The sequence below is a fragment of the Canis lupus genome, chromosome 12, assembly GCF_003254725.2.
Source record: "Canis lupus dingo isolate Sandy chromosome 12, ASM325472v2, whole genome shotgun sequence".
In the NCBI taxonomy this organism is placed as follows: domain Eukaryota; kingdom Metazoa; phylum Chordata; class Mammalia; order Carnivora; family Canidae; genus Canis; species Canis lupus.
This window is the reverse complement of record NC_064254.1, coordinates 8578689-8590938: the sequence shown is the minus strand read 5'-3', so window position 1 is coordinate 8590938 and position 12250 is coordinate 8578689. Positions and strand designations below refer to the sequence as shown.

The following is a 12250-nucleotide window of genomic DNA, read 5'->3' as shown; positions in this document are numbered from 1 at the left end:
AAATGAACATATTAAGTGCTAGAGAGGTGTTTTTCTTTAAATTTGGCTAGAGAGACTTTGAGGGAACTTGAGGAATGTAGAGAAAGGTGAACATTGTCATGTATTTGATGTAGGGCTACAAGAAATGTAAAGAAGAGAGAAACCTGAATCAAAGCTGACAGCTGCTAATTGAACAAATAGTGAGGCCTTCCTGGTGCAGAGCAATCTGGCAATTGACAAGTATTATCTCCTGGTCTCTTTTATAATTAATGGCTTTTAAAAACTGATATGACTTCATGACTTTATGGACAAAGCTTTTCTCAAGCACAGGTGGCAATTGTAAATTTGCCCTCAAAGCCACCCAAAACACAACTTGGATAAGATTTCCAATATTTTACTCTAAAACTCCAATGGCACAGGTGAATCCAAAGCCAGCCCTCTAGGATCGGGTTTGCCAGGGTTGTAATTTGCTCTCTTTACAAGTATTGATACCTCAGTAAGACAAGGTGATAGAAGAATTGTGAAGAGGCCAGAGTCTGTGGTGACTCAGCATGGGCCAAAATCTCCTAAGGATGGCTCTCATTCCAAAGTTTCTACAGTAATTTGATGGGAGGTGTGACTGTAATAATCTCAAAATCATGAAAAGTTGGCTTAGTTTTGAGATTTCTGTTCAGTAACAGAAGTTAATTTGGTTGTTAGATTTGAGTTTGAAAGCTTTAGTAGAAATAGAAAATATGTCATCAATATTAATTTAGTAGGGGGAGGCGATACAAACAAATGATGCACGTAGCTCCTGCCTAGGGATTTTCACTCTAGAGCTTGATGATTTTGAGTATGTTTCTGAAAAGAAGCAAACAACTCAAACCCACCCAATCCTGTTCATTTAAATGAAATTCTAGGAGCACTGACATATTCAAAATACTCAGTATCCTGTTCTTTGGAGCTTTTGGTCCTGCCAGTGTGGCAGAGATAATCTGAACCCCGCCTATATATAAAATTTAATGAGCACTTTTGAAATCTATGTCTGAGGTTGAATGAGGTAAGGGAATTCCCCAGGGCCCAAAACCAAAGCTGAAGTTGCAGTCGTTCTGGAGTAAAGGGGTGAAGGGAATTGTAAGAAAGACCTCAGAGTTGGAGCCCTGGAACCTTGGAAGATGGATGATGGACCTGACATCCTGTCTGCTTCCCAACATAAAACCAGTGCAAGAGTGAACCAGGAAGGAAATCAATCTGCCCACTGGCATAGGGAGAAGCTAGGGAAGCTTATCTGCCTTAGCTTAGACTTTAGGTGAAGCAAAATGTGGTTTCCCTCGCAATTTGAAATCCTAACTAAGGCTCTGGTTCACATGGGTTTGAAATTCAAACTTACAGACTCCCTTGGTCTGATAAACCCCAAGCCAAGAAGTTAGATAAATGAACAACAGAATAAATACAAAAAAGTAGAAAGACAGAAATTAAAAAGTATAAAAATGACTGAAAATAAAACCCAAAGCAAAGACACAGTGGAAAGGAGCAACAAAACTCAGTTTTTAGTCTATTAATAAAATGAGAAAATCTCTGGAAAGATTAATGAAGAAAAGAATAAAGAAGGCAGAAATCAACTCAGCATTTGGAATGAAAAGGGGACTTAGCTATACATACAGTAGATATCTTCAAATAATAAAATAGTTTGAATGACTTTATGGCAATACATTTTACAACAAAATGTACAATTTTCTATAAAAACATAACACTGAAGCTAATGCAAGAAGAGTTTTGTTTTATTTTTTTAAGAAGAATTTTTTAAAACATCAATAGATCTATGACTAATAAATAGACTCAATAAGAACAAAGCTACCAAAAGGAGAGAAAAAAAGAGGAAGAAAAGAAAGGGGAAAGGAGAGGTGGAAGGGAAGAGTGAGGGAGAGAAAGAAAGCAGGAGGGAAGGATGGAACAGACTCCATGTTTTTTTAAGTTTAGTAAATATTGAAGGAAGAATATAAATTTAATTCACCCTGCTAATTCTTGTTTTAGGAATTTTGTATCATGGTTATATGATTATTACTATGATATGTGGTAGCATGAGCTATTTGAGCTCATTTTAAGAATTTAAAGATAGTGTATCATTAGAAAACATGTCAATGTATATAGCAAAAGAAAGAGCCATGGGAAAAATAAACACCATATTTCAGGTAATGGTAATGAGGGATTCATTTAGAGAAGGCTCTACAGAGAGGTTCAGGCTTCCAAAGTATCTGTAATGTTTTATTTCTTAAGCTAAGTAGTAGGTATATTGGTGTTCACTTAAGTAGTGGGTTTACAAGACATCCTTTATATCTTTTTGTATATCTGAAGTAGTTCATAACAAAAGAAAATCACATGAATCAAGGTGATTCATCATATTCACAGTTGAAAAGAGAAAAAATTATATGATCACATCACTAGATGAAGAAAAGGCATTTTTAACATTAAACATTCATCTGTAGTTTGAAAAGACTCATCAAACTATGAATATCAGTGAACAGCTTTAAAGTGATTAAGGGTATCAACCAAAAACTACAGCAAACATTTTGAAGGTGAAATGTTAGAAGTAATAAGATAAGAATGTCTGAAGCATTATACTTGGAAGTCTTAGTTAGGACAGAGACAATTTAAAAAAAAAAAAAGTATGAGGATTTGAAAAGAAGAAAGCATCTGTCGTTACTTGCAGACAATTTGATTGCTTAGAACATCTAAGTATATTTAATGATAAACAACCAAAACAATGTTCAGAAAATTATTTGGTACAAAATCCCCACATAAAAATTATTCACCTTCCTATAAATCAAAAGCTAACAATTAGAAAATGTAATTTTACAAAAATTTCACTAATAATGGCAACAAAAACTTTAACATTCTAGGAAAAATATATAATTAAACATATATTTATAGAGAATATGATAGACCTTTATTGAAAGGAATCAGTAGGAAGCCATACTATGTTCATGAATGAAATGATTCAACATCACTAATTTGATAAGTCTTAACCAAATTACCCTTACCAAATTTATTTCCAGTTAAAAATTGAGGAGGACATTTGGTGGAATTTTACAAACTGGGTCTCAAACTTATACAAAAGAACAAATGACTAAGAATAGCCGTATCTATTTTGGAAAAGAATAAAATGGAAGGGGCTTGTTCTATCTAGATGTCAAAATTTCCTAAGGTATAATAATTAGAATAGCATAGTATTGCCACCTATATAGTCAAGAACATAATGTTTTTAACCAATAGCCCAGAAAAAGACACATTTATATGTAGAAACATGTTATATAAGAATTATAATAGCAAACCTTGCATGGTTAGTTGTATAAAATATAAATTAGATCTATATCCCATATTTTATACAAAACAAAGGTCTAATGTGAAAAGCAAAGCTTTAAAACTTTTATAAGAACACATAGGGAAATATTCCTCTGGTTTTAGGTAAAATAGATTTTAAGAAGACACAAAAATGCAACTCATAATGGAAGAAGTCGATAATAAATATACTGAAACTTAAAATCTTCACTTAACAGAAAGAATGCCAGAAAATTAAAAACATGGTATAGATTGGAAGAAATCTATGTATCTTACATAAAACTAACAAAGGATTCAGGTGCTTGGGTGGCTTAGTCTGTTAAGCATCTGTCTTTGGCTCAGGTCATGATCCCAGGGTCCTGGGATGGAGTCCTGCATCAGGCTCCCTGCTGAGCAGGAAGCCTGCTTCTCCCTCTCCCTCTGCCTGCCCCTCCCCCTGCCTGTTCTCTCTCTCTCTCTCTCTCTCTCTCTCTCTCTCTTTTGCTGTTTCTCAAATAAAGAAAAATTTTAAATTAAAAAAAACTAACAAAGGATTCATATATAAAGAAACCTGCATGCAGATCAATAAGGAAGAATAAAACAACTCAACTGAAATATGAGCAAGAATGTAAATAAGTAATTTACAGAAAAGGAACCCCAAACAGCCAATATACATATGCAATGATAATCAACCTCCATAATAATCAGAAAATGCAGATTGGAACTAAATGAGGTACCATTTTACAATTTCCAAAGTGGCAACATTAAATTATCTGTCAACACTACATACGTGGTGAAGTAAATTTGGGGAAACAGGAAAGAATATATACATGTTGCTGATAAAGAATGTAAGTTTATACACCTACTCTGAAGAGCAGTTTAGCAATATTTACTAAAGGGAAGATGCACATACTCTACAACCACACAGTTTTATTTCTAAGTGGACCCTATAGAGTGACTCACATATGTGCCCAGAGATTTATAGTGTTCACAGCAACACTGTTTATAATAGCAAAAGTGAAAATCCTAAATGTGCATCAACAGGAGACATGGATAAATTGTGATATATTCCTTTACTGAAATAGTATATATCCATGAAACTAATGAACTAGAGCCACATGAAGCAATATAAATAATCTCAAAAACAATGTGAGGAAGAAAAAACAAGTTGCCATTCCATGTGGTAGTAACATTTACATAAATTTAAAGCATTGCCAACGATACCATATATGATTTGCAATTATATCCATCCAGATGGAGTAAATATATGAAAACATGCAGACAAATGCTCCCCACTAAATGCAGTACAGTGATCACCCCAGGAAGGACAGAAAGAGAACAGGAATTGTGGGCTCTGGCTATATAAGTAATGTTTTATTTGTTAAAATGAATTCTAGAACAATTTTGACAAAATGTTAAGATTTCACAAAGCCTAGTGGTAGATACAGGGGTGGCTTTTACATCATCTTCTGTACGTTTTTGTATCCTCACAATTGTTTGTAATTTTCAGAGATGTATGTTCTCTGTCACCACATTCCCTTTAATGAGGAGCTGACATTCATTCTCCCACCTTGCCATTTGTAGATGATTATACGCCTTCAAAAAGAAATCCAAGAACTGAAGGATGAACTGGCCATTTTCACTGGGGAGCAGAGGACAGAGGCACTCTCAGACGCAGAGCTCCTTCAGTAAGCCTGCAGACTTTTTTTTCTTTTTCTTTAACAGTGAAAGTTTGTGTTAACTTCTTTGTTGGCCCTAATGTTATGAATTCACCTCAAAGCATGAAGGTCTCTGGGGACAGTCTGAAATTGCATTTAGGCGCCAGTTAAGAGTGGCGGCTTTCCACGAAAAGCTGGATAAGGCTGGCAGTGTTTTTGCCGCCTCAGCTTTGAGGAAGTAAAGAACAGAGCATATAAAGGATGGGAATATCCTTCTCATGCCAGCTGAAGAGAAGGGATCGTATAATAGTCAGGCAATTTTAAAACATACACACCAAACACTGGTAAGCTGTGGATCTCAGATCTGAAAGGAATTCAAGAAACGTCCTTTGTATTAAAAAGCATCTTGCTGCAAGCACCAGTTTATCCCATGCCAAGGTAAGCTCTCTCCTTTAATAAATAGATGGCCCATGTATTATAGTTCAGACACGCAAAATGGGAATGAAAGCAGGGATTCAGGGCTTTTCTACAAGCGTGGCATCGTTCAGGGCCTTTTATATTTGCAGCCATGTGGCATATCGGTGGCACAATGTGGCTCTCATTCTCTCTCTGATGGTGAGCCACAGTGGTGAGCTTTCTTGTTGTTTCTTTGCAGTTTATGAAGCATTTGTGGAGTGAATAATTGGCTGGGCTTAGAAGGCAGTGATATTCTCTATTTCCAAATGAGAAATAGAGCTACACAAGATTTTTCTAAGGCTTTAGTATCATTTCACCTAATCCTCTCCCAACAGAGAAAATGGTAAATAATAGAGATGATGAAAATATTTTCTTTAAACTGTTTCATGGCTGTGCCTGGAAGTAGGTCTAAAGCTTGAGGAGGCCTTAAGCAAGGTTTCCACTATAATCAAAGCTTTCACTCCTCTAGCATGCCATTTCGTAATTCCAGAACACTATGTTTAATAATAGGAGAGGGTCCTAAGCCTTTCCTTGCAAATTTGCTTTGTGGCATATATGCAATTAAAATGAAATATATTGCCAAAATTCACATTTTGAAGAATTCCCTGTCATTTCTTGAAATAACTCAGGATCGCTGAGATACAGAGAAACCCAAGTTGAAATTCCTTCACTCTGATGCTCCCTTCCCCTCAAAGAAAGGAATTACCATTACCTTTGAAGATAACTCTTCAGAATTTTGATCTTCAAGTCAGGGTTCAGCCAGGAAAACAAAACCGTACTAGGCCTCTCAACAAAGGGAATTTAACAGGAAATCTGTTGTAAGGAGATGATATTAAAAGGAATACACAGCACCCCAAAGATCAGGAACAGCAGGGGGCCCTATATCCCTGGAACCTGAGGGATGATGGTAGAAGCTTCTGTTACTAAAGCAGATGGTTAGATTACCTAACTCTGGGAAATGAACAAGGGGTAGGGGAAGGGGAGGTGGGAGGGGGGGTTGGGGTGACTGGGTGATGGGCACTGAGGGGGGCACTTGGCAGGATGAGCACTGGGTGTTATGATATATGTTGGCAAATTGAACTCCAATAAAAAAAATTAAAAAAATAAAATAAAGCCTAAGACTAGAGTTGACCAGCAGGAGCTAGCAGGCCCAGTGAGTGCTGGGGCCACCAAAGAGCCACAGATGTGATCAGAGGCATCATCCTGGCTGGGAGCCCTAGCTTCTCTCTCACACCATTTCCAGTCTTCCACCTGGGAGGCCCATTGGCTGAACTGGCCCAGAAAGCAAGTATTAGGAGAGTCAGGGAATGTAGTTTCCTGTGATACAGGGTCAAAGAGGGGAAAACCAGAAATTGGATCCAAGAGCAAAAAAGGGAAACAGCCAGCATACCAAATAAGTACCAGAGTTTTCTCTAATTCCAGTATATCCTATCTGTTGCTCAGGAGGCTCTGTTTAAGGATAAGATTATGCATGTGGTAGTTTCAAGATGTCGGTTCCCTCCACTGCACCAAATCTAAGAAATTATAGTACTGATACAAAGAAACATCTGAATCTCTAGCCACACCTAAGAATAAGACATAAACCTCTTAAGGGACTAGAGGCTTCAAGGAATTCCTGGCAGATTGAAGGGTGGGGCAAGAGGAAAGGATAGACCAAGAACCACCAGGAGCTCGTGACTGCACGCTGGCAGGGGTGGGGAGGGGGTAGGGGGAAGGGCTGGCCTTGGAGGGTTTAGTAGAGCCCTGCTGGTGGGAGCAGTTTGTCCTTTGAGTCCTATGCGCTCCTTCTTCCCTTCTCCACCCAGTGTTTATTTAGGTCAGAGTTTCGGATGGAGAAATAGGGAAAGGACCCAGGTAGCTGATGATACTCAGGATGAATTGGGGACCAGACAAGCTCTGAAGGCCTGTAAGGTTGTCCTCAACATTTCCCGTCCCCTGTTGCCACTGAAAACAGCAGGGAGCACAAGCAACCACCACTGCTCAGCCCCTCTTCCAGGACCAGCTGCCCAAACTCAGATCACAGAGAGTTTTCAAAAGATGAGCTCACAGTCGGAAACAACTAGAAGTACGAGGATGGCCAACTTGGAGAAAGATCAGGACAAGAAGCCTTTACAGCTTGGAAGGCTTCAGAACTAAACATGATATGAAGAATGATTAATATCTTTGGAGATGTAAATGGCATTACATCCATGAAACAACAGGATCTTTATTTTTATAAAACAGACTCAAGAGGAGATCTGAAAAAAGAAGAAATGTAATTGTTACCATTAAGAACTTAATGGATGGGGCAGCCTGGGTGGGTCAGCAGTTTAGCGCCATCTTCAGCCCCGGGGCGTGATCCTGGAGACCCAGGATCCATGCAAGGAGCCTGCTTCTCATGCCTGTGTCTTTGCCTCTCTCTGTGTGTCTCTCATGAATAAATAAATAAAATCTTAAAAAAAAAGAAAAAGAATTTAATGGATGAAAAAACAGAAGGGCAAATTAGGTAGGAAGAGCAAGGTAAGGAATTCTTCCAGAGAAAAGATAAAGTTTAAAAGAAAAGAATCCTAGAGAATAGCTCTAGATTTACCAGTATCTAACAAAGAGAAGTTTATAAAGGAGAAATAGAGATAGCACAGAGGAGCCAATGATTAAGGAAATAATATCTAAGAATTTCTTAGTGCTTAAAAAAAAAAAAAAGAAAAGAAAAGACCAGAACAAAAGGGTTACCATGTGCTAAGCTGTATAATAATGTAGAAAAATTTTAGGACCTCAGAATATAAAAAAGAATCCCAAAAGTAATCAGAGAAGAAAAATATTAACAATCAAGAATCTGGTTTAGAGCAAACTTCTTATCCACCTTCTCTGGAAACAGGAACCTCTAGTGCTGAAAAACAAAACAGAACAAAACGAAACAGGACTTTGAATGGAGATTTCTGTATCTAGCCAAATTAGCATTCAAATGTGAATGTGAAACAAGGCATTTTTCAGACGTACTAACTTTGAGACAGTAAGTTAACCACCCTTGTCCCTTTCTAGAAGAGAGTACAGCAGACTACATTTCACAAAAAGAAAAATGCTACCAAGTATAAAAAGCAATAAGGAGCAGATGTTATTTCTTTCCGATACTTAATATTGTATTATATTTACATTATATCTTTTACTAACTTGCCACTTCCCACATACACAGATGTTCTGCTGAAAAGTTATTGACAACAATCAAATTTGCCATTCATAGGAGTTTGGGGGGGTCTACTGGAGAGAGATGAAAATGTGACAACCGATTTAAAATACTGAGAGACTCTTAGATGTAGTTGGTTCCTATTGATCCGCAGATAACAAATATATAAATGTGGGTTGGAACAGATTCTATATAGACAGGATGCAGGGCTGTCATAGTTTTTCTGGGCAATTGGTTCATTCATTCATTCATTCAACATTTATTATTCCTCTAGTATTCACAAAACTCTGCCCGAGGCCTTGAGAGATGAGCAAAAGATGAACAAAACCTAGATTCGTGTCTCAAGGGGTTCACAATTTAGTGACACTGACAGAGACACAAGCACAAGTAATCACGATGCAAAATGTGTTATGAGAAGATATAAATAAAACCTGAGATTGCAGAGATAGTAATGATTAATTTTGAGCTCAGGATCCTCATGGAAAATTAGTTCGCATGCTGGTGAGTAAACTTAAGCAGTTCCCAGTGAAATGATTTCTCTCTTGTCAAGATAGATATGCTATATAGCATTACAGTTTATGAATGATTTCTGATGGGCAGCTAGGAGAACAGGGCAAAATGTTATACCCACCCGGCCAAAACAAAGCCCAGCCAAAACAAAGCATAGGGTTTCATGGTGATCCAGTAACTTAGTGCTTGTTCATACTGATGGTGAGGATTATTCAGATAATGTGGGTTTTTGTTATGACTTTCATTATATTGTTTTGACAGTTATGTTTCTCCATAATTCACTAGATTGAATATTGGCAGAACTGAAAATTCATCAGATTTAAAAGTCCTTTATCATCTTAAAGTAAAAGAGAAATTAAAATTCGCTGGAATGTGGCGGACTATTTAATATCATTAGTCTGTGCTAATGACTTCTGGGGCCTCTGGACATTTATTCAGGAATAAGAATGTGAATCAGATTCAGTCTCTCATTGTGCCTGGACTCCCTGGATGGTGATGATGGGAAGGGGATGGTGGTGTTGGAGACAGGAAGAGTCAGGGCTTGGCAGGACAAATGGCAGAAATGTAGTGGCTTTAGTCTGCTTCTCTGTCCTGCTGATTCCTGGCTTTATGCTGACTGGCATGGCTTAAGGACATTTCTATTAAGGATTCTGTGAAGGATGTCAGAAAGCAGATATTAAAAAAAAAAAAAGCAGATATTTAATAGATAACATATTCTACATTCTGTTATGTGCATTGGACACTTTGGAGATGTATGTTAATATTTAGACCTATCAAATTTTTTTGAACTATTTCCTAACATTTCAGTTCTTAATGTAAATATTTATTGCATTGACTTGGATGCTTCAACGGAAGAGGATTGCAGATGTCAGCCTCCAGTTATTGTGATATTTTTAGTTTACATCTTTTTTTTTTTTTTCAGCCCATGTAAATTTGAAAAGAGACAGCTGGATGAAGGCTGTATAGCCAAGTTAATGTTTATACAGAGCTTCTTGGGTGAAGATTTGATTCTGATTGATTCTCTAAACACATACCTCTTTCTTTCTCTGTAAAAAAAAAAAAAAAAAAAAAAAAGCCTGTAGATCTCTGGCTAAGATGGAAGTATTATATCCTGGCCCAAGTCTAAATGAGTAGAATATTTTCTGCACAGCAACATTTTACTTCTGAGATGGAATTGAATTGACTCTCGAGGGCTCAAATTTGCCCAAAGTAAACTTTCAAACATCTGGATCCTTTTCTTTTTTCTGTTTTCCCATCAGCCTTATTAAGACATAATTGACATATAACATTGTATGAGTTTAAACTGTATAATGTGATGAGTTAATATATGTATATATTGTGAAATGATTACCACAGTAATGTTAGTTAACACATATGTTATCTCACATCATTCACGTGTGTTTGTGTATGGGGGGGTGTGTGTGTGTGTGTATGCGTGGTAAGAAGTTTAAGATCTACTCTCTTAGCAACTTTCAAGTACACAATACATTATTGTCAACTATAGTCACCATGCTGTATATTAGATCCCAGAACTTATTCATCTTATAACTGAAAGTTTTTGCCTTTTCACCAACATCTCCCTGATGCCCCCCACCCCTCAGCGCCTGGCAAATACCAGTCTACTCTCTGTTTCTCTGAGTCCAACTTTTTATTTTTCACACATAAGTGACTTTATATAATATTTGTCTTCCCCTTGCTTGTTTCCCTTAGTTATATTTTGCATGTCAGTTAATCCTTCATCTTGTATTTATTAAGCACCTGCTAAATGCTAAATAGGTACTTTTAGCTATTAAGGAATATAGGACACAGAAAATAACTCTAAGGAGTGAGAGTTTAAGTGGGGACATAATGCATATACACAAATGTATATATATATATGTATATATATTTGTGTGTTATATAACAAATGATATATATATATATGCATATATATATAAAACACGGAATAAGATATCATATTAGTGAAAAGAATAAGTGGACACTGAGAATTGTAAAACCTTAATTATAGTTCTAATTCTACTCATATTAGGTTTTTAATGACTCTAGATTTGAGTTTCGTCATGTATAAAGTTAGCGAAATGGACTAAATGCCATCTGGGCACTCTTTCAGCTCCATGTTTTTAAATCTAATATCAGCTTATTACACATGGCTTAATAGTTTTTTACTCATTATCTATGATAAGAAAAAGCTAGATTATATAGGAATTCAGAAATGGGGAAGTCATTGCAGTTATCACCATTGAGCAAGCTAAAAGAGCGATAAAGGATGTCAATATGAAGCAGATACCACTCTAAGATACAGATGAGAGACCACATAAAGGAAGGTGCTGAGAGGGAAAGAGCACAGTGTGTGCGCGTGTGTGTGTGTGTGTGCATGCCTGCATATGCATGTGTGTGTGTGTGTGTGTCTGTTGAGGGGGCAAGGAGCAGTGGGAAGAAATCAGTATGGAGGTTTGCATATAAGAGGCACTAACTAGGAGGATCTGAATAAAACTGACCTGTCAGGAGCCAGGAGTTCTCCTGGAAGAATTGAGGAATAGGATTAGACACATAAACAGTGACCGCATGATGGGTTATGAATACTGTATGTAGAGCTACTATTTTATTTTACTTTATTTTATTTTACTATGACTAGGAAACACTGTACTTTGAGAGTATTGCAGTTCATTAATTTATATAATAATGTTTCATGTGCTCTTCCTTTGTACTAGGCACTGTTCTAAGTGCTAGAGATATAGAAATGAATAAAACAAAGCCTTTGCCCTCATTCTGATGGGGAGAGAGATCGTACACATGATAAATAAAATACAGAGCATTTCAGGGTGCAGAAAGTGCAAAGAGAAAAATGAAGCAGGCGTTGCAGTTTTAATAGGATGACCATGAAAGAATTAGGATGAAGATTTTTTCTTTATGATTACTAATAGCAACAAATAGATGTGACAGCAGCAAATAGAATGAGCAGGGGTGAGAAATTGGGATGATATTACCATTGAGTTTGGAGTGATGATGAGGAAAAAGACTCTAGTAACGACAGTGAAAACAGAGTAAGAGACAAGATTCAATAGAAGTGATGGCTACAAATATAGAAGATAAAGAAGGGAGAATGGCAAAAGGTGAAGACTTAAGATGGTTTATCAGAGATTAGGAAAAGAAACTGGTTGAGAATAAGAAATATTCAGTTCTCGACACA

General features: G+C 36.9%; 1 protein-coding gene across 17 annotated transcripts in view; it reads left to right on the top strand.

Annotated features, from left to right (window-relative positions):
* The window catches only part of KIF6 (kinesin family member 6), a 380576-nt gene that overhangs the window by 138087 nt on the left and 230239 nt on the right, over nt 1-12250 (top strand). For 16 of the 17 annotated variants that reach the window (XM_025418669.3, XM_025418662.3, XM_025418671.3 and 13 more), the window contains one exon: nt 4861-4964. In XM_025418669.3, coding sequence (XP_025274454.3) covers nt 4861-4964 — 104 coding nt within the window. Of the gene's footprint in view, nt 1-4860; nt 4965-5208; nt 5373-12250 lie in introns of those variants that run through there. The other variant, XM_025418678.3, reaches the window with a different exon arrangement.